We start from the raw sequence: 26824 nt of genomic DNA, 5'->3' as shown, positions 1-26824 counted from the left end.
CACCGTGTTAGCCAGGAGAAGTGCCCCAAATTTCTAATCTGTTAAGCCAGGACTTTGGTAGCCCTAAGGTGTGATGGAGACTCTGGACAGAACCACCTGTTGACCTATCCAGGACCCAAATATGCACCAGAGCCAGGGATATTTCTATTACCAAAGGTACTGTATGTGTGAAAGATGGAGAGAGACCCAGACCCCAGATAATAGAGGCATGATAGATATGATGGTTAAGATGCAGAAGCCAGGCTGGATTCTAAGCAGGGACTTAGAAGGGGAAACGAAGCGGAAAGTTTCCCCACTCTCCCTTCCCTACTAAAAGCCAGAAACCAACATCTTCTCCCATTAGCCTTTCAAAACTGGGTCCCAGGATCTTGATCTCCAGGAGGTCATAAAAATACACACAGGGACACCAGAAGCCACCTACAGATTTATTAAACTTTATTTCCTCTGAGTCTCTGGGCAGTCAGCAGGGATGTAAGGCGAAGTGGCAGTAGCTGAAGGGGCCTGAGCAGAGCTGGTGCTGGGAGGGGCTGAAAGCCAGTTAATAGGTCTCCTTCATCTGTTTTTGTATTTTGTGTAGCATCTCCTGCATCCGCCGCAGCTGGAATAGGCACAGGCATCAAAATGTGGCCTTCTGAAGAGTCCTTTAGTGTTGGGGAAGTGCCCCAAATTTCTAATCCCTTAAGCCAGAACCTTGGTAGCCGTGAGGTGTGATGGAGACTCTGGACAGAACCACCTATTGACCTATCCAGGACCCAAATATGCACCAGAGCCAGGGATATTTCTATTACCAAACAAAGAGAAACCAGCATTGGTGATCAAACAGGGGACCTCCTCTACCCATACTGCTCTCACCTCCTCATCTTTCTCTCGGATAAGCTTCTCAGTTTCTGGATCTGTCCCTGGTGGGACAGCAGGGATGGGGAAGTCGGTACCACTTTCTCGAGTCAGTTTGCTAAGGGGAGAAAAGGGTTGATAAGGCTAGGAGGACCCCATCACCCACTTAGATTGAGCCCAGGGCCTATAGAAGAACAAAAGTAGGGCTTGGTCTCACCCAAGGCTAAGCTTGGGATCTCCCCCTGCCAGCTTTGTCCTGGCTTCTGGTCATACTTGCGATTGCGTTCCTTCACCGCCAGGCGGGTCATGCTCTGGATGCACTGTGCCCGGTAGTTCTCATAATGTGTCTCCCGCGTCACATCCTTCAGGTCCTGCATGTGGGTACGTACCAGCATTGTCCTCAGCTTCACAAAGTCGCAGTGCCCTGGGTTTTCCACTGCATAGCAAGGCTAGGGGTCAGCCAGAGGCATACGTAGGGGAGAGCCACAGAGGGCAAGGAGATACCCTGGTTATAGGCTCAGTGCTTTACCTTCCACGATGCCCCAGGGGTAGAGTCGACCCCGAACTCGCCGCCCTCTGGCCTCTACTACAGTGTTGCTGCCAATTACTGCAAATGGGATGCTTTCCTGGAAGAGGTTAGGGGTGCCTGTCAGCACCCTCTGTTCTCACCTCTTTCTTTCCACCTGTATTGTCATCTTCTCTGCTTCACTCTAGGAAGCCAGGGTCCTTTCCACCCTGATAGCCTGAATATAGAATTCTACTCCCTTTTTCTACCCCGAAGAAACAAGATGGGAAGGGGATGCCCTAGAGTGGCCCCACCTTTAGGGCTTGGTCCTGCAATTTGAAGTCCTCATCCTCGTCAGAGTCACAGTCTGGGAACTGATAGATCTTGATTCCAAAATGCTCAATCTCCTCCCGGATCTGATAAACAGATGAGAGGCCCACAGTTCTGGGTACCACGTCCTTTCTAGAAGCCCACCTGATCCCCTCCCACCACCAGCTTCCCTCACTTTGCGTTTCTTTCGGTCCACTTCTGGAGGTGTCAGTGTGTCTGCCTTAGCCAGGATAGGCACGATGTTGACCCGCCTATGCAGGGCCTTCATGAATTCGACATCCAATGGCCGGAGCCTGGGGAACAGGAATCTGTGACCACCTGCTAGTGGCAGCCCTGCCCCTGGTGCTCTTGGCCTGTTCCCTTGACAGCACCCAGTGGTGCCAGGAGCCTCAGGCTTGGACCATACCCGTGGCCGAAGGGTGAGATGAAGTACAGGCAGCAGTGCACCCTGTTGTCTTGGATGTTCTTTCGGTTCAGGCCACTCTCATCTCGGAAATACTGCTCAAACTGCTGATCAATGTATTCTGCCACAGGCTTCCAGCTGGGGCAGGGACAGACAAGCAGAGAAACTGTGAGAGTGGGAGCCACCTAGTGAGCTCTGGGACTACAGAGAAATAGTAGCCCACTCTCTCAGCAGTGTTTTTAAGACATTGTTATTCCCTGGCTTACTTTACTAAATCTTTAGGGAAATTCCTGAATGGGATGGGGTGTATCTCACATGTCCTGATACAAAATTAGACTGAGTACTCAGGCAAGTTTAATAAATACTAGCTTGATGAGAGGGAAAGGGCCCAGGTGATCAAACAAAGCAGTAAGAATAGGCTGGGCACGGTGGCTCACCCCTGTAATCCCAGCACTTTGGGAGGCTGAGGCGGGTGGATCACTTAAGATCAGGAGTTTGAGACCACTCTGACCAACATGGTGAAACCCCGTCTCCACTAAAAATACAAAAATTAGCTGAGCGTGGTGGTGTGCACCTGTAGTCCCAGCTACTCAGGAGTCTGAGGCAGGAGAATCGCTTGAACCCAGCAGGCGGAGGTTGCAGTGAGCCAAGATCATACCACTCCAGCCTGGGCGATGGAGCCAGACTGTCTCAAAAAAAAAAAAAAAAAAAAAAAAAAGGAATAGCAAGGTGGCTGTAGGCAAATACCAACTGGAAGCCAGGGAAACTCTAATTCAGGTTTCCAGTGTAACCTCAGAACCTCTTTGCTCATGTGTTTCTACCCTTTCCTCCACCTCTCCAAACCCACTCCATCCTTCAAGGCCCTAAGAACCATCTTTTCCACGAAGGCTCCTTTTACTATACCAATACACACTGCTCTCCCCTGGTCTTCACTACAGAGCAAAACAAATAAATAAATAAATTTCCCCCAAGAACCTCAATTTTCATATCCTTTGCTCTTCTATTATCTTGTTTAATCCTCACTGCCCTGACAGGTCGACATATGCATTATGATCATCATCACTATCATTTCATACATGAAGAAACTAGATGCAGAGCAGCTAACAGATTTGCTCCAGGCCAGGTGTGGTAGTTCACGCCTGTAATCCTAACACTTTAGGAGGCCAGGGTAGGTGGATCACTTGAGCCCAGGAGTTCAAGACCAGACTGGGCAACATAGTGAGACCCCCATCTCTACAAAAAATACAAAAAAGTTAGCTGGGTGTGGTGGCATACACCTGTAGTTCCAGCTATTTGGGAGGTTGAGGTGGGAGGATAACCTGAGCCCAGGGAGCCCTGGGAGGCAGGTGATCAGCCCACTGCACTCCAGCCTGGGCAACAGAGTGAGAACCTGTCTCAAAAAAAAAAAAAAAAAAAAGAAAGAAAGAAAGGAGGAAGGAAAGGGAAAGGAAAAGGACTTTCTGTAGGTCATTTAGCTAGTAAATTCTCTACCCACCTGAGCCCCTACAGCTCAGTGCACTTGCCACTACACCTTGCCTGACCCATTTACTAATTTAAGTTGCTGTCTGATTGAAACATGTTAGAGAACTGCCCCCACCTCTCCTGCTTCCCTGTTGCCACTTGACTATAAGCATCTCAGGGATAGGAATCATTCATGCTTGTTCTGAATCCCTTAAAATGTCCAGCACAGGCTGGACATCTAGTATGTGCTCAATACATTCTAGCTGATTTGATGGTCTGCTGTTGCCATGTTGAAATTCTTAAAAATTTTGAAAAATGGGCCCTCCATTTTCATTTGCACTGGGCCCAACAAATTATGTTGCTGGTCCTACAATTATCATTGTTAAAATCCCTGAGTATGCTGTATATAGCCCTTTACACTTTTCAGAGTGCATGCATCATGTTGGGTGATGTTCAGATCAATTGGAGAGGTGGTAAGTGCTGGTATATTTTAATTAAATAAATGTCTGACAAAATGAGTATACATGGAGGTGCACTTTAAACTGTGAGGTGCCTGGCAAATGAAATTATTAGTATTATGGAAGGTAAGAGACAGTAGGTAAACTGATTGAAGGAGATCATTTGCTTACGATCATGAAGTTACTAAATGCCAATCAAGATTTGAACTCTCTGTCTAGCGCTCTTAGCACCGCCTGCCTAACTTCTTCATCAAAGCTACCACCTTTTCTCCTGTCAATCTCATCCATTCCCCTCTTCATCTACTCACTTAGGTCTGACCATTACCTAAGCTGGAGGTAATGGTCAGACTTACTGACCATTAGCTGGAGGGAGGTCCCTCAAGCCTGAATGATAGGGGGTTGTGGTAAAGCCAACTTTTCTTTCTGCAGGTAGCCTAGAGGGTGCCTGGAGATTAAACAAAGTTCCACCATTTTTCCCCTTTGCCTGTTCTTCCTCACCTTTACCCTCCCTCCATGCATGCCCAGCCCTTCAATAAGATTTGTTTGTGACACCTAAAATGTTGCTAGTGAAAGGAAAAAGGGTGACAGTTTATTGGGCAACTACTATGTAATCAAACTCCGTGCTACATGTTTTCACACTTCACATGTGTTTGCTTTTTGAGGCTCTTCTCATCTTTTTTTTTTTTTTTTTGGAAGGTTTCGCTCAGTCTTCCAGGCTAGAGTGCAGTGGTGCAATTACAGCTCACTGCAGCCTCGACCTCCTGAGCTCAAGTGATTCTTCTGCCTCAGCCTCCCCAGTCACTGAGACTACAGGCCTAGGCCACCATGCCCAGCTAATTTTTAAAACTTTTTGTAGAGATGGGGTCTCACTATGTTGCCCAGGCTGGCCTTGAACTCCTGGCCTCAAGTGATCCTTCTCCCTCAGCCTCTTCTTTCTTATGTCCCTACCCCATTATAGAATCATAGGGCAGAATTGGAAGGAACATTAAAAATCATCTATTCCAATCCTTTCCCTCTTACTTTATAAAGGAGAAGATGGCTGTCCAGTAAGGGAAGTCACATGCTCAAGGTCATAGACACCTTCCTCCTGATAAGTATGGATATATCTGGGCCTACGTGTGTACCTGTGTATGGAGAAGGGTGGCTCAGGGGCAGCTGGGATTGCACTTAGTCAGACATACCACTCTGTGTTATTGACTGCATCCCCAAAACCTGGTGTGTCCACAATGGTGAGCCGCAGCCTCACACCCTTCTCTTCTATGTCCACTGCATGCTTAGTGATCTCCACAGTTTGCACGATCCGCTCTGGAGAAGGGGGAAACTGAGGCCAGGGCAAGGGCAGGGACCTGCCCAGTCAGGATGAATTGCCCACCCCAACCAGCCTCGTTGCCCAGACTGCCTCATCCACACTGCCCCCTCCTCCACCCCCAAGCTGCCTGGGGGACTGTTCTCTGGGAACCAGCAAGGAGTACATTTCCCAACACAGGAAATGCCGGTGGCTGTTGGCTCTGGCCCCAGCCTCTCCTCTGCTCCCGGTTTTTTTCTTGGATTCCTGGAATCCTTGGGGGTCAGAGACTCATTCAGAGAGCAAGATTCTGGTCCCTGCCCTGCTTCAGCACCCAAATCTTTAGGGAGCTGGCTGGTGGGCTGCCAGGCAGATAGGCCTATGGAGAGCTGCTGTCAGTCTCTCTAGGAAGCCATGGTTTCCTGCATGTTGGGGAGAGCCCCATCCCCCAGACTCTAGAGTGAGTTTAATTTCCCAAGGCAAGTCTGCCTGATTGTTGTCTCCTTTCCTTACCTTCAGCACCAAGGAGTTTCCGGTCCCGGTACAGATCAGTGAGGAAGAGGCTATTGACAAGTGTGGATTTGCCCAGGCCAGACTCTCCTGAGAGGAGAGAGGACAGAGGCACCAAATCAGAAGGTAAGATCTATAGCCAAAAAGCAACTCCACTGGATCAAGGTTCAGGGGGAACTGCTTTCTTATCTAATCGGAACTAGACTAACCAAACTATAGCATTTTAGGGCTGGGAGGAAGCACAGAGATTGGCTTGGGGGAGCCAGAGATTGCCCAAGGTCACACAAAAAGAGGCAAATGCTAGGGAATTGTTGGTCAGATGCTCTTTGCAACCAATTCGTACCCCCACCCCCACCCACCCCACACACATACACTTTCACAGACCAATGACTCCTGGCTTTTTTGCACAACAGTACAGCCACTCGCTGCTTGCTCCCTCCAACCTATACTCCCTTCCCACTCATGGACACACACACCATCCCCACCTGAAACACACCCTGCCCAACTCAGCCCTGCCCCTTTTCTACCTGCCACCATGAGGGTAAAGTCAAAGCCTTTCTTCACGGACTTTCGGTGGACTTGGTTGGGGAGGGTTGCAAAGCCGACATACTCCTTGTCATCCTAGTAGACAGGAAGGCAGAATGCATCAGCGTGAGAAGCCAAAGGGGCCCCGGCACCCAGTGCTGATCTTCTCTCCCTTTCAGGCCTTTGCCCCAGCCTTAAAGAAGCAGTGCCAGACTTCTGTGGGTTCCCATCTGAGGCCACCAGCTGGGCCCCCTGCCCTTGCTGAAACTGCTAATTTCCAATGCCCTTGGGGGCAGATATCATGGAGATAGGGCTTACACAGGACTGAAAGAGGTCTCAGACACACACACACACACACACACACACACACACACACACACACACTGCCCCCTGTCCCCGATCTTCCTGCAGCAGCCCACTGAAAGGTAAAGGCAGGGCTGGAGGCTCTACCTCAGTGGAATCATAGGGATCAAGCTTGCCCCATGGGCTGCGGGGCCTGGCGGATGGGCTGAGAGGGGCTGGGGCACAGAAGTACTGCTGGTTGTCAGAGGACTGGGGCCACGAAGGGGGTCTGAACTCCAGGTCATCATCATAGAGGTCTGGGGCCTGGGGCCTTGGCTCCGGGACTTGGGGCCTGGATGCCCAGGTCTTAGCCTCTGGTGGGTGGCAGCTCTCATTTCCTGAGAAATCCTTCACGAACTTGCTCAGTTCTCCATCATCCGTGTTGTCTTCCAGGAAACGCTTGATCTGGTGGAAGCGAGGTGGTTGGAATAGATGGGTGGTGCCAGGAAGGGAGCCGGAAGGGAAGAATGAGGAAGGAGACAGAAGACAAGAGAAGGCAAGAGGGAAAGGGAAAGCACTTGTGGTTAGAAGAGAAAGAAACTGCAGCCAAGCCAGAGGAAGCTCACCATCCCTCCCTCACCTGCTCACAAGTCTCCCCAATCCAAGATGCCAGGCAGGGCCCCAGGGTCCAAGAAGAGCCCTGGGCAACCCCAGAGCCCTGGAAACTGCTCTAGAGAACTGAGGAACTCCAGTTCTGGTCTCCTTCTCAGCAGCATGTTTTTTGGGGCTGCCTTTCCTGGGGTTCTGGCCTAGCCAGGGACTGTCTCAGGCCAGGAAGTAAGGCTGGACTGATTAAGATAGAGCAGACAGAGGCATTAAACCCAGAAGGAGAGTACAGTGCATCAGAATGGGGCAGGGACATGAGGAAAGTAGATAGGGGAGAAGAAAGCTGCCTGCATCAGGCAGGTCAACCAGCGGGGGGTTCTGTACCTCCTGTCACTACTGGTCAGTGAGCTGGGGGATTGGGGTACAGATTCTACTGCCGGTGCTCAATTCCCAGGGTTCACAGACCAGCGCTCAGTATAGCTGATCCTACCCCTTACTCCAGACACTGAGCCACACCCAAATCTGACCCTGGGCTCTGGAAGAGAAGAGTAAACCTGCCAGTGGATGCTGACTGTGGGTGGAAGGCAGCTGGGAGAGACCAGGTGAGGGAGGATGGAAGAGCCCGGGGAAGGCTGAAGGACGGCTGGGCCTCCAGAGCTTCTGATAGCCCCCAACTGTGAGGGACATATAAGGGGAAGCACCCTCAGTTGTCTCCTTACCCCCTCTGCCCAGAGCCAGCAGTACAGGAGAGGGCCTGGCCTAAACCATGACCCACAGGGAGCGGAAGGCAGAGAATGTATTGACTGCTCTATAGAAGCCTGTTCTACCCCATCCCCAGTTCAGAAGAGGGACTGTTTCCCCCAACTCTCATTGTCAGCTCTAGACCCTAAAGATTCTCCCCTTCTTTGGGGGTCAGCCTCCTTTGTGGGGTGCCTGGCAGTGCTGGGCTCAGCTCTGCCTCACAATACCCACGTGCCACCCCCAGACAATGGACAAGGGCCAGCTGCAGAGGCTGACTCACTCTCTAGGGATTAGCCAAGCCAGTGGGGACTACCCCAGACCACTGTGGAGTCCCAGCTAGAGTGGGGGGGATAAGATGGCCACAGTCTTCCTGCAAAGGAAAGAATTGAGGGAGGCAGATATGCATACTGCCAGGTGTATGCCAGAGGGAAGAGGTTGGGATAGGGAGGTTAGAGGGAAAAGTCTGCGAGGAGCTACTGCCAGGCTGTTGCCTCTCAAGTCTTCACACCTGCTTATAGCCATAGTCTCCAGCACTTGCTTGGACAGAGGGGAGGAAAAGAGGCCCCTCAGCCCAAAACTGGAACCAGCAGGTGGAGGCTGGGTGACCAGAAGAGGCTATCCTGAGGCAAGCCTAACCCAAGGCTTTTCTCACCCATGATATTTGTGAGGTGCAGTGGCGACCATACATCACATTCTATGCCTGTTGTCCTGGCATCATGATTAATTGTGCCCTTTCACTCTCAAAGTGTCCCAGCTTGGACAATTAATTACATGGCAACAGAGAAGGGGTGGGACTGGGGGGCAGCAGGACTTGTTGTCTGGCAGCTAGTAAGTCTGGGGAATTCCAGGAAATCCTGCCTCTCTGCACAAATCCACAATGACCCAGCAGTTGGTCTGCGGGTCAGGACAAGGGTGGGACAGAGAAAGCTGTGCTTCACCTGGTTTCCCAGGGGCACTGAGTGGAGGGGCAGGGAAGGGAGAAAGGAAGGCCCTAATGAAGATCCCTAGCCCCCACAATCTTCCAGCAGAACCTCCAGGAACCCAGCACCATCCTCATCTCTGCCAGCCCTGGCTGCTCATCTGCATGGAGGGGGTCACAGGGGCTCTAGACAAGGAGTCAGGACACCAGGGTCCCCGCCTTCTGCCTGTCCATGCCCACTCCTAGCTCTGCCAGTGACCAAATCATTTTCTGACTTTCAGCCCCAATCCCAGCCAAGGCAGGGGGAAGACAGGTCATGTCCACCCATCTCCCAGAGCAGCACCTTACCCCAGCTTCAGTCCTGTCCTCAGGGACAGAATTCCCTTGCCATCCCAGTGAATGGTCCATGTCCCACGCTTCAGACTCCCTGTCAGCAAGCTCTAGGTCTAATTTTATCTCCCAGGCAAAGTTCCTCACACACAGAAACAGTCTTGTTTTGATGCTCTTGTTGTCTGGCTTCCTGGCTTGCTCCTTTCCCTTTCTCTTTGACCTCCTTCTGTCTCTGGCAGGGGCCAAAAAAGCCTGTGGAATGTCCTTCCCCACCCCTCTTCTCCTCCCCTTCCCTTGGCTCCCACCCTCCAAGGACAGCTCAGCTGCAGCAGGATCACTTGGTTCCTCTGCAGTCCCCTCCTCCTCTGATTGGCTGCCCCATGACGCCTGCCTGCTGCCTACCCTGGTGGGCACAGCACCAACCTCCCAATGTCTGTTTGCAGCACAGGCTCTTGATCCATTTGACCTCTCCTGTTAACCCCCAAGGACACTGTGGTCTGCCTGAGGACTATGAGCTGTCCCCAAGTGACCTGGCCCATCAGCACATGAGGACAGCCACCCAGGATACCCATTCCCAAAGGAATTGAATCCCCCAATCTCTCTCTTTCATCTTAACTTTAAGCAGTGCTGGAGTAGGATGAGATGTCCTATACTTCCCCAAATAGGTTTTCATGGGAATGGTCCCACACTTCTTCCCAAGTGTTCGTTTTTGTTTTTTTTTTCCCAGTGGGGAACGTCACTGTCTTCAGAAATATGCTCCTAGATTTCCCTGCAGGGAGCACCAGCCACAGAGGGTACTTTGCTCCAGAGATTCTCCTTACCCTACACCTGACCTCTGACTCATAGCAACCTGTATAGATTCCATCACTCCATGACTTCCATAGCATCAACAAGGGAGCTGTTAGCACTTGGTCTCTAAGGAGCACGGGTTCAACGCAATGGGGAGGCTGGAAGCCCAGAAGCTTCAGAGCTGCCATTTAGGTGGGAGATAAATTAAGGGGCCTGGTTGGAAGTGTACACTCAACTAGGATTCAGGGGGCCACTGTTTCTGGTTGGGTGGAAACATCTTTTGTGAGTCTGGATAGTGTCTTAATTTGAGGACCTTATGTTCAGTTGTGAATGGCCCTTCCTTGCCTCCCAGGGAGGCCGGGGAGAGAAAGCACTCCCAAATGATAGATTCCTTAAACTGCTTTGAACCTGAGAAGAGAAGGTGCATCCCAAGTCACAGGATGGTCATTAATGTTGGCCTGTTTTTCTTTTCACATGTAAATTTAAACCCCCTGGAGCACCTGGGTTGGGGAGGTCTCCCCCACTGACTCCCAAAGCAGCTGGGACACTGACCTCCTTTGACAAAGAGACCCTCATAGAGGAGTCTGGTCTGAACCAGTCAGCCTAAGAACTTGGCTGGCTTGAGGGCAGGGGCCTGAGGATGGGGACTTTGGTGGTGGTGGTTGGGGTTGCGGGGGGGTGTCTTTAATTAGAGAAGAACAGGGTGGCCTCAGACAAGCTGAAAGCATCAAGACCTCAGCTGAACTGAACTTAGTGTGTGGCAGAAAAAGCCCCTCTGGCCCCTGCTGGGCTTGGCACTGGGGATAATCAGTGCTTCCCTAGGCTTCTATCCCTAGAACAATCAGTGCATCCATCCCCCATGTGGGGAGAAGTGGGGGACAGGAATAAGGACAGGCCTCTCCCAGGAACCCCCCTTTGGGGAAGGTCACAGTGTCACCAAGACTTCCTGGCCAAGGCTTGGGCCTCTGCCTGGACACAGCTTGAGAGACAAGAGCCCAAAAGATTGGCCCTACCAGACCTGAAAGCTTCTGATCCCAGGGGGCCCAGGGAGTTCCCTTCTGGAGGCTGCCCACAGCCAACATCCCGCCCCACAGGCTGGTCAGGGATCCCCCGCTGCTGTAAAGAGTTCGTGTTCCTCAATGCAGAGGGCAAAGGCTGTGGGGCTTCCAGACTGGGAGGAGAGGACGGTGTGTGGCCTGGAGGTCCTGACATCCTTATGTTATTTGTGGTAGGCTCTAGCAACAATGTCAGGAGAAGAGATGACATCTTCAGAGCCAAGCATCAAAACTTCCTACCTGGGCACCTCCAAGGAGGCTGGCTGGGGTTACTGTTTCTCTTCCCACTACAGGCAGGTGGCAGGGATGGGTGCCCCCACCCCCACACACTGCAGAGGGACCTGGCTGGTGGGGAGGGAGGGGGTAGATGCAGCAGGAGGAAGCTTTCCCATGGTTCCTGTCCCCGGGGGCAGAAGGATATAGCTAATCCCACCGGGCAGGATGGTGGACTGGGCCTCTCTCTCTCAGAGGTCCCTTTGAGAAAGGCCCAGGGACTGCCCCTTGTCAGGCTGAGGCAAGGAGGGGCCAAGCGTCTCACCATCCCTCCTGGGGAGGCAGGCAGTGTTTGTGGGCCTCCTCTGTGTTTTCCAAATGAAGTTGGTACTGGCCCCTGTGCCCAGGGTAGGTGGGTGAGGAGGGGTTACTCAGCTAAAAGCTGACCCAGGCGAGGATGGGGACCCTCACCTCCGCTCATCACTGATGCGCCTTCCCCACCCCAACATGCGCGTCTCCACCAGCGGGCACCTCCCTCAGCACGGACCCACCCCTTCATCCTAGACCGCAGGCATTATCCAGGGGTCGGGGCCCACTCCGTGGCTGCTCAGAGGGAAAAACTTGGGAGCAGCGACGCACCGCCGCCCAACAGCAGTGCCAGCCTGTGCCCGCGGCCGGCGACGGCGCCTCCTACCCTGCACAGCCGCGGCTGCGGCGCCGCGGGTCCCTTTGGAGCCGCCCGGGAGCGACCCGCCCTGCGCACCCCGGCCCTGACCCGCGCCCGCCCGCCCTCCTGCCTGCCTGCCTGCCTGCCTTACCATGGCTGCAGCCCGGGCGGGGCCGGCTCCGCCTGGACAGCGCCCGAGCGACCCGCGGCGGAGCTGCGCGCCGACCTCGCAGCACCGGGGTCCCCCTCCCGCCTACCCGAGTGCGGACAGCTGGGGGAGGGGCCCGGCGGCGGGGGCGGAGCGAGTCGTCCCCGGGGCGGGGCGTGTACCTCAGCTGCTAGGGGTGCCGGCGCGAGCCGGGTCGGGGTGCCCACCTTAGGGCCGGCCTCGCAGCCCCGCGACCCCCGGAGGCGCAGAGCATAGGGTCACCCAGGACAGAGCGGGGAGCCTCAGCTCCTCGTCCCCGGGCAGCACAGGACACCTGGCTCTTTTTTACTCAGCTCCAGAAGCACCGCGGGGGCTTGAGCCAGTTCCCAAAGAAAAACGAACACCCCACCTGGCATCACCAGAAGAAGACGCCTTTGGAAGGGAGGGGGAGTCGCTCCATGAGTTGGAGAGAAACCGTTAGTTAGCGCACGGATTCAGCAAGGTTTTCACAAAGTGAAGCCAGCTGATGCCCAAGTTACTGATCATCACACCTCCTAAAGGGGAATGTCGGATATTCTCCACCTCCACCCGAGCTGTGAAGGGGCAGGTTAGAGACAGGTTCCCTTCGTGCAGTACCGCAGATTACAGATTAAAGAGGATTTGCTGCAGGGATCATCTGCTGGAAGGATGGAAGGGAGAGGCTGAGTGGCTTTAACAGGGCGGTGGAGCCTTGCCTGTGGCTGAGGACAGTGGGGAGGGCCTCAGGAGAGGCCAACCCAGGCGTGACCCACACTCTTACTCCCACAAGCAGGTGAGATGCTGAGGGGACAGATGCCCCTGAAGCTTTAGAGGCATTAGAGGCTCAGAAGGGTCACAGCAGCAGCTGGGGAAGGCAGATGCTTGGTGAGTGGGGTGTTGGTGAGGGATTCCCTGAGCTAAGTAGGGTCTGAGCTGGTCAGGCTCCTGTGGAAGTTTTCAGAAGCATGTCCCTTCCTGACCCCCAAGACCCCTCTCTCAATGGCAGGCTGACTGGCCTCTGCCTGAATACACTCTGGACAAAACCGAGACCCACAGGCACGGCCCTCTCTGTTGGTAGAAGTGCCAGAGGCCTGCCTGCTGTATTTCAGTCTGATCTGTGAACCAGTAGCAGTGGTCAGGACCAGTTAGAACTCAGCCAGAGGAGGGAAGAGGGCCTGGGGCAGCAGGTAAGATCAAGCTGAGAAAAACAATGGGGCTGCTACTGGAGCTGTTATTGGCTGTTTGGCACTGGTGGACTGGAAGATGGCAGGGTGTTCACGAGCCAGCAGGTTGAGGAGAAACCTTCCTAGCTGGGTGGGCTTGCTTCACCCATAAGTCTCAGTTTCCATACCTGAAAATGAGGGGATTAAACTAGATGATTTCTAAGCTTCCTTGCAGCTCTAGCCTTCTAAAAGTAGATGCAGTGGGGGAAGGAGGATATGCTGTATGCTACTATAGGCCTTGGAGGAAGATAAGAGAATAGGCAGCAGCAGGAGGTGCTGGAGAAAGGTTGGCCATGCAGTGATTCAGGAGAGGGCCCAGGATCTGAGAAAAGGGGGAGGATGTATAGAATGGGGGCAGCAGCTTGGCTCCCCTGAAAGGGAACCTCTAAAGGTAAAGAGAGGCTCCTGAAAAAGGCCTGGGGTAGATCAGAGGATCCGAAGCTGTACTCAGGAAAACAAAGACATAAAGAGAGAAACCAATGGCAGTTGGAAGTCTGCAGAAGCAGCAGCTGCTGCTACCATCAGCCCCAAATGTCAAGCTTGGGCTATACAAAGCCCCACTGTTCAAAGCCCTGGGCCTCCAGTACTCATGTATGCACTCTAAGAATACCTCTTACATGCTTCCAGAGTCCTGTAGCCTGGGGAGAGGAGAAAGCCTACATCAGGGAAGACAGGACCCAGCAGAAACCCTTACTTTCCTCTATTATAACATGCCCCTTCCCCTGGTCTCAGCTGAATTCCAAGTGTGGACACAGACACATCGCAAAAGGCAGCCCAGCCAGCTCATCCTCAGCTGTGGCTGGAATCCCAGTTCTTCTCTGGCACCTGCTGCCCAGGCTCCAAAGGGCCCTGTGTGTCCTGAGGAAGGTTGGTACCAGCTTGCCTTGAGGACAGTGAGGCCCCAAGCAAGTCCTGGGACCACGGAACTTAGCTCTAAGCCAAGAATATTGGGGTCTAATCTCTTTCTAATCACTGTACCACAGGCCTAACATGAGGCATGCTGGGTGAAATAAAAGCTGAAGACTGACTTTGAGCCATCCCCCCTGCACAAGCCCTGCATGCTAACCTACCACAACATTTGGAGGACTCTGAGAGAACTTGGCCTGGCCACAAGTCCTATGCTAACTTGGCTATCTCACTGCCTGAAAGTCCCTTGCCCCCTCTGGGCCTCTGTTTCCCCCACTGAAAGAGAAGACTGGACTTCTCCCAACTCTAGCTCTTACATTCTGTGTGAGGGAGTCAGGGTCTAATACAGCAGCCCTTGCATGAGTCACTGGCAATTTACCGAGTGCTCTTCCTCATCTCCAGCCAGCAGGTGGCCTGGCCAACTCTGCTTCAGCATGGCTCAGCTCTTGGAGCACTGGCTCTCCCTCAAAATTCAATATCCCACCAAGCATTGATGGCCTTGACTAGAGTACAGCTCCCCAGGCACTGCTAGGGCACAGTATCTGAGCCAAGTGTCTAGGGGAGTGTCTAGCTGGGAAACTCAGCTCAGTCACCATAGCTCTAGCCTGCTGTCCTGGGCTCCATTGCTTAGGTCAGGCCAACATGGTATGTCCTGGCCCCCTCCACTAGGTCTTTCCTGCCCACCCATAGGTGCAGGTTGTGTGGCACAGGACCTAAGCAAGGAGGCTGCATGTGGGCCATCCCAGGGCCTAGGTTCAAAGCTGATAATAAATAGCAATTACCACAGGAAATCAGGATTTCAGATCTGCATGACTAGCAATGGCCACTTCTGCCTCTCAGTAGCTAAGTTTCCCCAAAGTGGTGCAAGAACTAATCATACATCCCTTCCCCAGTGAGATATATGAGTCACTGATGATACAGTCAGAGAGCCCTCGGACCAAAGGCTATCAATGGGTTGTGTCTTTCAAGGAAACCTCAGCAAGTCTGTCCAACAAGGTCTGTGGTGGACAAAGGCAATAAACCAAAATACATTAAGCCCAAATCTTCCCCCAGCTGCTGCCACGTTTCCCGTGATCCTGGAGGCAGGCATAAGGTGTGGGTGGCAAGGCTGGGGAACACTGCATTTCCTGGCACCTGCCAAATGACTGCAAAGAGGGGCAGTTCCGGAGCTGGTGGGGTGCTAGAAGCCAGACAGTCCTTCCGACACCCTCCGTGAGCAGGGCAGGGCCATAGGAGCTCAGGGTTGGAAAGGACTTACAAACCTCCTAATGTGACTACTCACCGGATGTCTGAAGGCTCCCCTGCCTTCCCCAGCCTCTGCTCAAATACCTACCTCCAACGGCCAAAAACTCACTGATTCTAAACAACTGCCCTTCAACCTTTGGGCAGCCAAGTTACCAAAGTCTTCACTATACTGTGCCAATATCTGTCTCTCCCTGGCTTTTACCCTCCATATGCCTCCATGCTGGAAGCTTTGCTGACTCATTTCATTGGACTTTGCTTTGTCCTTTGATGTCTATACCCTTTCAAGTGACCCAGCTGTATACTTTTCTCTACCAAATTAACCACAAGCTCCTCAAGGGCAGGGAGTATGTCTTCTCTTTTAACCTCTGCTCACTTCAAATCAGCAAACATGTGATGTGATGTTTGTCTGGGTGTCCAGGCCTCTGCCCCCAGGAGATGGCTGATCAATATGGATTGACTAAAAGGACTCATTGATTAGTTTTCCATTCTGATTTTAGAGCCCAGACAAGCCTTGAGGCTCTGGGCTTCATTGACCCTTCACTTGCCCTTCATCCTGGCTGCTCACAAGCTCACACCCACCTCCCAGCCTCATGGTTCACATGCAAAGACACAGATGTTACTCCCACTAAAACCTTTTCCTTTACTATTCTTGATATCTAAAGGTGCTGCTGAAATGTTGAGAAGTATTTTCCAGGGAGACGTGGCTATAGAAGAAGGGTTTCTTTTTTTTTTTTGAGACGGAGTCTCGCTCTGTTGCCCAGGCTGGAGTGCAGTGGCCGGATCTCAGCTCACTGCAAGCTCCGCCTCCTGGGTTTACGCTATTCTCCTGCCTTAGCCTCCCGAGTAGCTGGGACTACAGGCGCCCGCCACCTTGCCCGGCTAGCTTTTTGTATTTTTTAGTAGAGACGGGGTTTCACCATGTTAGCCAGGATGGTCTCGATCTCCTGACCTCATGATCTGCCCGTCTCGGCCTCCCAAAGTGCTGGGATTACAGGCTTGAGCCACCACGCCCGGCCAGAAGAAGGGTTTCTATACCATATAGTTGACTCCCTGGGACAGACTGCTCCTTAAAATGCTTCCAGCTTTGATGAACAAACTCTGAGCCTCAGTTTCTTCATCTGTGAAATAGGGAGAATAAATCCACTCATAGGTTACTATGAAAACCCACTAAATGCACTTAACGTGATCACTAAATGAATGGTAGCTATTATCTCCACTATAAGAAAATTATCAACATCAAACCAGTAACTGTCAACTGTGACTGTTTCAAATGCCTTCCCTCCAAAGGATTTGGAGTGTGCATATGTAATAGGTGTAGAGAGATGGGAGGACAGAGAATACCAGAGTAATGCCTTAAATTAAAGTGACATTGGAATGACCAAGCCACCACCATCTGTGGAGTCAGCTTCTCCAGCTAGACACCATCTCTAGAAAGCTAGTGCTTGGTCTCAGACCTACTGACCCAAATTCCCGGAAACAGCCACTGTGGAGACCCCTGGAACTAGATGGCTTTGCCGGCAGTGGGTGTGCCAAGGAAGCGACACCCACAGTGTCAGCCTGAGCTTCCCTCAGGAACTGCCTCACATTCTGTCCCCCTCCTCCAGGCTTCATTCAGCCTTCAAGGTGCAGCTGTCTCCTGCTGCTCCCCTAACAGCAGCTGAGTCAAAGGCAGCTGAGCAGAGGAGGGTGAGGGGACACGGCCATTTCTGCTTCTCAGGACAGCCTGCCTCTGGCTGAGCACCTGTCAGGGTGGCTCCTCGGTTACAGATTTACTTCCTCACCCGAGTATGCACCCTGGCCTGTGAAGCCAAGCTCCCTACTCTACCCAGGCCCATTGGTTCTGTTACTTGGAAAATCCACCATTTCAAACAGCACCAAACTACTCTGCAGAAAGATGTGATGTTGGAGATTGGTTCCAGTCACCACACAGCTTCTGAAAATACACCAAAAAGTCCACGATGGATGTGGCAGATTCTTCCCTATGTGGGATTATTCTGGGCAAAACAAAGAACTAAGGGAGTCTGGCCTCAGCTCTGCTATCAAGTTGGAGAGAAAAGCATCGTATTTTCCTGCCCCCATTTTATAGGCAGAGGGAGTAACCTGCCCATGTATCACTGTGAAGCCAGGACATTGTCCCCTCACTCTGTGCTTCCAGGCAGACTGCACCACAGCTTGTACTAGGTGACCAACTGTCCCGGTCTGCCCAGGACTGAGGGGGTTCTTGAGACATGGGACTTTCAGTGCTAAAACCAGCAAAGTCCCAGGCAAACCCTGATAAGCTGGTCAACTTAGCCTGTCCCCAAATTAGCAAGTTTTAGCCAGAGGTCACCAGCCTTCCATCCTGCTCTGGAATTGGCTGCCCATGGTAGCTGGAAATGAACAGAGTGCCATCTGACGGGGTAAGATGCTTGCTTCCTAAGAAGCTGTGGAACAATGGTCAAACTGCTATAAAAATCCTCCCAAGGCCGGGCGTGGGGACTCATGCCTGTAATATCAGCACTTTGGGAGGCTGAGGCGGGTGGATCACAAAGTCAGGAGTTTGAGACCAGCCTGACCAATTTGGTGAAACCCCATCTCTACTAAAAATACAAAAACTAGCTGGGCGTGGTGGTGGGTGCCTATAATCCCAGCTACTCAGGAGGCTGAGGCAGAAGAATCATTTGAACCCGGGAGGCATGGGTTGCAGTGAGCCGAGATCATGCCACTGCACTCCAGCCTGGGCGACAGAGTGAGACTCCGTCTCAAAAAAAAAAAAAGCCTCCCAAGATGCCTTGCCCCATTTTCAGCAGTTCTGCTCCATTCTTTCAACGATTCTCTTTGAGTTCCTCAAAGGCTTTGGATTTCTCTTTGTAAAGGAAGCCGACCTGAGCAAAATGTCCCTGTGATTCAGAAGCCAACAGGAGACTAATCATCCTATCCCTCAGGGGTCACATGACATGTCATCCAAAAGACACTGAGTTTTGCCTTAAGTATCAATGAGATGGCCTCCTCTGATTCCTGGCCTATTTTCCAGAGTTGGTTTCTTGCATAATTGATAGAGCAGAGAGTAAACCACCTTGCCCTATGACAGCCTGAGAAGTCACATTTAAGGATGAGTAGGTCAGATGCCTTGAGGACACAGGATCTTGGGGCTAACACACCCTGTCCATCAAAGGCATTGCAGTCCCTCCCATCAGAACTGCTTTATTTTCAGGAACTCCCTAGGGCTATGTGAGAAGACAGCCTCCAGTGACCCATTAGGGCACCCTCAGGACCTTCCTGTTGAGCTTTTGCTAGTTCTGATCCCAAAAAAACTCCATCAGGAATGCTTCCCTCAGTCCAGCACAAACTCCTCTGGGGAGACTCCAGCCCCTAATGTCCCAATCCAAGGATGAGAAGCATCTGTCCACCCCATTCCTTAGACAAAAGGGCCTTGAAGGGCCATTTGGGAAGGGACTGACACTTACGAGAAAGAGATGGGCTGAATCAGGTGCCATCCCCAGCTGTTCACCCAGAGAAGCTTGTGAAGCTCAACAACAAACATGATGCCTTCCACAAGCCAGGCGTCGTGGCCAGGCCACCAGAGAATCTTTGCCAGGAATGGAATCTGGAACAGACTCTATGGTCAACCATTCCCAGATCAGAGGAATCAGAGGCCTTGGACACCAGCACCACAGCATCTCCATCCTGAGGCTGCATGGGGCCATGCTGGCTGGGGGACAGGCTGGGGAGAGCCTAGCTCTCTCATGCATTAGAGAGTACCTGGCCCACCTCCATGCCATCCTACCTCCAGAATGTCAGAGAAGACCAGCAGCCCAGCTGCCTGGGAGCCTTCTCTTCTCGGCTTCTGGGGAGCAGCTCTGTTGCTGAACAGGGCTGGAGAGCTGTAATTATTGAGACAGGATAAGAGCTATTTTAGGAAGGAGCCATCCTGTTGCCAAGGCTTTTGACTTACTAAACTAAAACATGATGCACAGAAAAAGGGGGTGAGGGTGGGGGAGAACAGGGAGGAGTTTGCTCAGTCAAAAACATCAAATCTTGACTGAAGGAAAATATTAACCCCTTCCCAAAGGTACAGATTTGCATCTAGGGGTGAGCAAAAGGCTAGCTAAGACACCACCATCCCTTGGCTTTGGGAAGGAGGGCATAACCTGACCCCCTACCCATATCCCTGTGAACTCTCTCTCTCCTAAGACCCTCCAAGAGCACTTACTCAGTCTGTTCCATCTATTTTGACATTTCAGCACCAACTATTTCATATTGTTGTTTAAATGTTTCCTGTTTGTGTTCTATCTCCCCAACCATATCATGGCAAGTTTCTCAAGGCCAAGGAACATGTGTGCTGTGAAACTTCAATGCTTCCCCTAAAAGTGCCTAGTAGAGTGCTAGGCATCTGAATAAAAATTGTTCATTGAAAGAAGGGAGGGAGGAACGAAGGAAAGAAGGAAGGGAGAAAGGGAGGGAGGGACTTACTGTCTTGCATGGAGATAATCTCTGAAAGTAGCCACTCCCACCTACAGCTGAGCTCAGGGTTGGATAAGAACCCATGGCAGTGGGAGGTGGCAGCCTTGTTTCTGGTCACCTCCCCTTCAGCTGTTCCATTATCTGAGCTTAGGCTGACCCCCATTATGCACTCATTTGTTTTCTATCTGTGGCCAACTGTCCATCCTGAGTTAGCCCATGAATGGAACCCATTAGAGGCCATTGCTAGGCTTTGGGTAATAGAGAAATACGGCAAGAGAAAATAATGGAAATAGGAAGAGCTTTGACCATCTTATCAAACATGGGCCAAGAATAGCCAAAGTACTTATGGGAACAATGCAGTGAAATCAGGACACTGCCCAAATAAGGACACAGGACTGCTGAGAGCAGAGTCCACCTTGAGTTTTTCCAAGTTGAGGACCCAAATAGTGTGTAACCCAAAAAAGCGACCCTTTTCTAGAATGCCCCAGGCTGAAAAGAGGAGAACCAGGTGGGGACTGATCCAACGGCTACCTAGACAGCCTTCCCACAGAGCACTTGGCAAGATTCATCATCTGCCAAAAGGTCTGTTCTTTCTAGGACTGCAACTAGCTCATACAGTGCTTTTGTGCAAATCCCCCTCTGGGGAGATGCAGCCCCACAGGTGCACAGCTTGGCAAATGGAACACAGGTTAGATTTCGGCCCCCCACTTACCCCCTCTACCGAGTGCTCTTGTGCAGTGAACAATCTGCTCAACCATAGGGAGCAGCTCTGTCTCCCTCCATGCCTATTCCCATTACAGGACAGGAGATAGATTTGGATTGTGGGGTGGGCCCACGAACACTAGGAGTAACCTCCCAGGGGCATTCTTACCTCCTCATCTGTCATAACAGAGTAGAAGCCAGGCATTCCCAGGGGGCAGCAAATGGAATTCAGAGAGTGCCAATAGGAGAGGAAAAAGAGAAATTTACTAAAGATGCCCAGTGGACTTGGGCAAACCTGGCCCAATCCCTTCCTAGTGCAAGTGGCCCAAATAACAGCAGCTAGTATTTACTGAATGCTCACTGTTGCCAAGCACCGTGCTAAGTGTTTTTTCGGTAATAGCTTGTAATAATCCTCACAATAACCCTAAGAGGGAGCCATTATTCTCATTAACAGAAGAGGAAACTGATGCTTGGAGAGGTAAAATAACTTACCCAAGGTCACAGTCAGAAAATAGTGGACCCAGGGCCCAAATCCAGTTAGATAACTCGAGTTCGTACTTTACTGTGCCCCTACTCTATAGAGCTTTGCTCCCTCTGAGGAGGACTGCTCTTGTCTGCTCTTTGCTGACCATCACTAGGAGGGCTCATGCTGGTTGGAACTGGATGGCATTCCTAGGGCTCTCTCCTCCCCAGGAACTGCTTTATCCATAGCCCTGGCCTCTGTCATGCTCATAGGGCTGGAGTATATTTTGGGCCACAATGCTCACAGCAAGAGGTCCCTGCTGCCAAGATTTACTCCTTGAGGTCTGGTCCCCACCCTCCCCTGCCCCCAGAGAAGCCAAAAGTATAAAGGGAACGGAGGGTCACAAAGTCTGGGGACACTTCTCTTAAGAATTCTAGAGCTGCAAGACACACTGACAGCCTCAAGGGGGAGGCCCAGACATCTCTGAAGATCCTGCCTGGGCAGCACCAATCAGTACTCCAGGTGGTAGAGTGGGGGCATGAGGAGGGTTCTGAGGAACCAGAGAAACACATGAGAAGAGTCCCCAGCTTGAATTAGGGTGAAGTCAACTCTGAGCAAGACTGTGAAGCAGGCGGTTTGCTTTGGTGTATTTTTTTTAAATCATGTGATAGGTGACCAACTAAGCTGAAAAGGCCATGAGGCTTAAATTATTCTCCATTCCAGAAGTAACTTCCTGTTAAAAGGAGACTCTTGAAAATGGAAAAGATTCCAAGCCCCAAAGAAATGACTCTAATGGTGAAATTTTCAGCAAGATGAGAAGTTCCTCTGCTTCTTCAGGCCAAAATCCAAGCATTTATCTCTTAAACGACCCAACTGTGTAGATACATAGATGCCACTCCTCACCTGTCCTCCCATCCCCCAAGCTCCCACAGTGGACCCATAGGAGGGAAAAGCACAGACCTTTCAGCCACCAGATGACACGACTGCACATTTCCTCAGAGATATCTGAAAGTAACAGAAAGATGGTTGCTTTTCTTCTCTCTGTGGGATGCACATCCCACCCTCCACTACTTGCAGCTCCCTTTCTAGCTCCACATTTCTCCACCCAAAGGTGCCCTCAGCCCTTGGTCCTCTCCAAGAAGCTCCTCCAGCCTAGGACTATATATTATATTCCCATTCTCCCTTTCCCTTTTTTACACCCTCTCTCTGTGCCACTGTGAATGCCTTTCCCCTCCTGGAATCCCAGCTCATCTGCACCCCACCCTCTCCACTTTGTAGCCAGAGTATTTACCTGAGGCCCTTATTCTATTTAACAGCCCTTACCAGCCCTCACCCCAGCTCAGTTCTTCATCCCCATTCAGGAAGCAGCTTTCAACCCTGCAAGCCCTCTCTACTACCTTCAATTGAAAAGGTAAGCAGTGTTGCCTGGAGGAGTCAATGCCTGTCGCCCGGCCCAAGCATCATCATCAATGTCATTAGCTTGGAGCACAGAGAAGCTGGCAGGGAAGGAATGGAGCAATAGGCTCAAGGATAGGACTAGCTTTGGCACTGGCAGGAGAGTAGCCCTTATTCCCAGAATGAAGAGGTGGTCTTTCCTGCCCACCCCAACATCCCATCTCACTAAATTGGGGCTGCACCTGGGCAGTCTGCTTCTTCACATACCTAGGAAGAAAGCACTAAACCTTTGAATGGGTTGTTTGCAGGTGTGCTTGGGGGTCTGTGGCACTTTATCCAGTGGTGCCCAACTTGGAAACTCCTTTAGTGGTGATAGGCTTGCCTTCTCTCTCTGGAACTTCAGATCCTCACAGAAAGGGCTAGAGTCTATTTTAAAACCGGACAATAAAGGATCTAGGGAAGGAGAACACTTAAGCTCAAAATCAGGTGTTGTCGGCTGGCTTTGGGGTGTTTCAACTTCAGGATTCAGCAAGGGCCACCATGAGGAGTCAGGTCCGTACCTAGGTAAGGACCGAGGAGGCAAGGGCCGAGGGGTCAGTTCCAGTTCTGCATGGATGGAGGGCTTTTGCGAGCGTTCTGGATACTTGGGTGTAGGTCCTTGGGACATGTAGGTAGTTTCTGGGGGTTTTGGGGTTTGCTGTTTATAGATGGGCTCTGGAGTGACAAACATGGATGACTTGTGGGAGCCCTCAGACACTGATTGAGCTGTCACACGGTGAGTTGGCTCTACTGACTGTACCCCTGGGGAGATGGTGACCCTGCGGCCAACCTCGTTGTTTCCTCGGATTGGGGCCTTCATGTTGGACTCCACCTGTGATGATACTAAGACCTTTGCGGAGGGCTTGGTTTCAGGATAGACAGAATACTTGTGAAGAGACTCAGGGTCTACCCGTGCAGAAACTCGGTGTACACCATCGGAATCTTTAAGGACAGAGAGTTTGAACGATGAGTCCAAGTTCATACTCCTATACAAGGCCTTGGGTTTTGAAGGAATTGAACTGTAAGGACCTGTTTCTGATTCTTCTACAGGGACCTTTCTCTGGGCTGTCTGATAGTCTGCAGAGACACAGCTGCTTCTGTGCTCTGGGAGAGAGGGACTCCTTGGAGATCTGATCTTGCCAGCAGTCGTAATCCTTTGGATGGGCTCAGTTTGTACTGCTTCATCCTTTGGGTAAGTCAAAATCCTACGGGGAACTCTGACTCCTTGGGGGTTCTGGACCTTGGATGGTGGGTCATCTTGTAAGATTTGTGATTGTAAGTTATCCTTCTGATCTTGAAAACTCAACCGACGAGTAGATTTGGCATCTGGGATTGATGAGGCATGATGGCTGACCTCGCGCCCTGACTTGCTCTCACCGCCTCTTCGTGCTGCTTCCTCTCCAGGTGGACTAACATTCCGTAGTCTGCTTGAAGCATGGGAAGCCAGTGTCTGAGTTTGCTGGTTCTTTCTAGGAGGAGAGGAATGGCGGGATGATTCTGTTCTTGGCCCAGTCTCGGTTACCCGAGGAGTGGGTACCGCATAGTGTCCAGGCCCTGACTGGAGAGAGACAGATCGAGGATAGTCTGATGCCCCATGGGGAGTGGTGGGATATCCAGCTTCTGATCTTCGGTGAGAAGGGTTCAGGGAGACTGCAGCACTTCGATGGCTTGAGGCAAGAATGTACCCATGTCCCCGCTGAGGGGATGTGTTAGTAGTAACCTCAGACTCTCTCTGTGCTGAAACTGCTACCTTGGCCCCAGGTTTATTTGTCTTGACCATCTGATAGATTGTGCCGTTCTGAGTAGATCCTATATTTTACTGGCTCGCTTGTATTCAGGATCCTAATGATGCCTGAATATTTACCCTGTTTTAAAGCTGCTGTTCTTGGGCTCCCACAAAAGTGGCTGTTGTTCTAAGAGTGTCTCAACTAGTCCCCTTAGCTACCTCTCTGTCTGGTGATGTCATAAAGGAAGGAGTTTCCTTCCTATTAAACATCCTAGTGTACAGTCACAATTCTTTACAGAATCCCAAAGAAGTACCTGAAAGGAATCTGTGGATTTCTCTTTGGAGTTATATCACCAAGCCTTTGGCAAGTTTTTAACAAAACTGGGATTTCCTTGTATATAGAGAAGGCTCCAGACCCTCCTTTACTCTCACCAGATTCTAGAAATTCTCAGGGACTCATCCAGAGAAGGAATCAGCCAGAAGATCCTACGAAGACAAGGTCAAACCAAACACACTGTGTAAGCCCCAGTTTTAATAAGGTACAAAGTACAAAGTTGCCCCAATTTTGTTTGAAACTGTACTGTATACAAGTAAAAAAAAAAAAAAAAAAAGAAAAAAGAAAGAGCTTCAGCTTTTTCCAGGTCTCATGGATGGTTTCATTGCTCCTGGGGTAAAAATCCAGGTTGCTCAAATAATAAAATTCTCACATTCTTGGTCCAGGAGAGTTTGGTGTTTTATTAATAAAGGGATTTGCCAGGTGCAGTGGCTCATACCTGTAATCCCAACACTTTTGGGAGGCCGAGGTGGGTGGATCACCTGAGGTCACGAGTCTGAGACGGCCTGACCAACATAGTGAAACCCCATCTCTACTAAAAATACAAAATTAGCTGGGTGTTGTGGCACATGCCTGTAATCCCAGCTACTTGGGAGGCTGAGGCAGGAGAATCGCTTGAACCCGGGAGGCGGAAGTTTCATTAAGTAAAGATTGCGCCATTGCACTCCAGCCCGGGCAATAAGAGTGAAACTCCATCTCAAATAAATAAATAAATAAATAAATAAATAAATAAATAAATAAATAAATAAATAAAAGTGATTTGGGGCCGGGCAAGGTGGCTCACGCCTATAATACCACCACTTTGGGAGACTGAGGCGGGTGGATCGCCTGAGGTCAGGAGTTTGAGGCCAGCCTGGCCAGCAAGGTGAAACCCCGTCTTTACTAAAAATACAAAAAATTAGCCAGGCATGGTGGCAGGTGCCTGTAATCCCAGCTACTCGGGAGGCTGAGGCAGGAGAATCGCTTGAACCCGGGAGGTGGAGGTTGCAGTGAGTTGAGATTGCACCATTGCACTCCAGCCTGGGTGACAAGAGCAAAACTCCATCTCAAAAAATATATATATAAATAAAAACAAAATAAAAGGGATTTGGGCTGGGTGCAGTGGCTCACGCTTGTAATCCCAGCACTTTGGGAGGCTGAGGCGGGCGGATTATCTGAGGTCAGGAGTTTGAGACCAGCCTGGCCAACATGGTGAAACCCTGACTCTACTAAAAATATGAATATTAGCCAGGCGTGGTGGTGCGTGCCTGTAATCCCAGCTACCCCCGAGGCTGAGGCAGGAGACTCGCTGGAACCTGGGAGGTGGAGCTGAGATTGTGCCACTGCACTCCAGCCTGGGCAACAGAGCAAGACTCCATCAGAAAGAAAGGAAGGAAGGGAGGGAGGGAGGGAGGAGGAATTTGGAGTTAGTCATTGGTTTTCATCATAAATGACTAGTGATGTACCTAGGAGAAATTACCTGACTTCCCTGGGACTTGGTTTCTTCACCTGGAAACCACTGCCTGGTACATGGGTGTCACACAACAAATGTTAACGTCCTTTTTCGTGATCCTGTCACCTATCCAATCAGCTGGACTCTGGTTCTCTCTTGAAGAGTGACTTTCCAATTTGGATGACCATTTTGGAGGAGACTCTGTCAACTTCTCTCCCTTTCACATGCTCTTTCTCTCACTCTCTCTTTGAGACATAGACTCTGCCATATTCAATATTCTATTATGAACTCTGAAGGGTCATTGAGATTATAGGATGGTCAGCTTCATTTTTTTTATTTCTTTTTTTTATTTTTTTTATATTTATTTATTTATTTATTTTATTATACTTTAAGTTCTAGGGTACATGTGCATTTTATTTTTCTTATTTCTTTTTTTGTTTGTTTCTTTATTTGAGATGGAGTTTCAAATAAACTCCGCGATCTTGGCTCACTGCAACCTCTGCCTCCCGGGTTCACGCAATTCTCCTGCCTCAGCCTCCTGAGTAGCTGGGATTACAGGTACCTGCCACCATGCCTGGCTAATTTTTTGTATTTTTAGTAGAGACGAGGTTTCTCCATGTTGGTCAGGCTGGTCTCAAACTCCCGACCTCAGGCGATCTGCCCGCCTTGGCCTCCCAAAGTGTTGAGATTACAGGGATGAGCCACTGCGCCTGGCCCCAGCTTCATTTTTCTATGCTCTACACTGACCCATTCTCTTCTGTTAACAGTTTTTCCTCAAATGAGCTATAATAAAATTGATTAGGTTTAGCTATTAATTGTGATATTCTAGTCCTGCCT

The 26824-nt window shown here is 51.0% G+C and overlaps 1 protein-coding gene across 8 annotated transcripts; it reads right to left on the bottom strand.

The window, feature by feature from the left end:
• Positions 1–412: 412 nt before the first annotated feature.
• SEPTIN4 (septin 4) lies at positions 413–24302 on the bottom strand. 8 transcript variants are annotated; one of them, XM_030923690.1, is made up of 14 exons: positions 22724–24302; positions 22022–22066; positions 20768–20775; positions 6762–7058; positions 6314–6407; positions 5790–5876; positions 5173–5296; positions 2076–2210; positions 1845–1962; positions 1654–1755; positions 1364–1460; positions 1108–1270; positions 853–952; positions 413–598 (listed from the first exon to the last, which is right to left on the bottom strand). In XM_030923690.1, the coding sequence occupies exons 1-14, from the start codon at positions 24273–24275 to the stop codon at positions 539–541; spliced, it is 2982 nt and encodes a 993-aa protein (XP_030779550.1). In that variant the 5' UTR covers positions 24276–24302; the 3' UTR covers positions 413–538. The 8 variants fall into 8 exon arrangements, with proteins under 8 accessions (XP_030779550.1, XP_010369453.1, XP_030779551.1 ...); XM_010371151.2 differs by lacking the exons at positions 20768–20775; positions 22022–22066; positions 22724–24302 and adding an exon at positions 12065–12189; XM_030923691.1 differs by lacking the exons at positions 20768–20775; positions 22022–22066; positions 22724–24302 and adding an exon at positions 12065–12186 and having other exon boundaries at positions 7012–7058.
• Between the last annotated feature and the right edge of the window lie 2522 nt (positions 24303–26824).

Source organism: Rhinopithecus roxellana, chromosome 19 (assembly GCF_007565055.1).
Source record: "Rhinopithecus roxellana isolate Shanxi Qingling chromosome 19, ASM756505v1, whole genome shotgun sequence".
NCBI classification, from domain to species: Eukaryota; Metazoa; Chordata; class Mammalia; order Primates; family Cercopithecidae; genus Rhinopithecus; species Rhinopithecus roxellana.
The sequence above is the reverse complement of the archived record's forward strand: the minus strand, read 5'-3'. Positions and strand labels throughout refer to the sequence as shown.

Coding starts and splice junctions, on each gene's coding strand:
- SEPTIN4 (XM_030923690.1), bottom strand. CDS start 24,275: ATGGTCAAGACAAATAAACCTGGGGCCAAGGTAGCAGTTTCAGCACAG. Junction 5,297..5,789: donor GAAACTCCTTGGTGCTGAAG/GTAAGGAAAGGA, acceptor CCCCTTCTCCAG/AGCGGATCGTGCAAACTGTG. Junction 599..852: donor TCCGAGAGAAAGATGAGGAG/GTGAGAGCAGTA, acceptor TGCCTATTCCAG/CTGCGGCGGATGCAGGAGAT.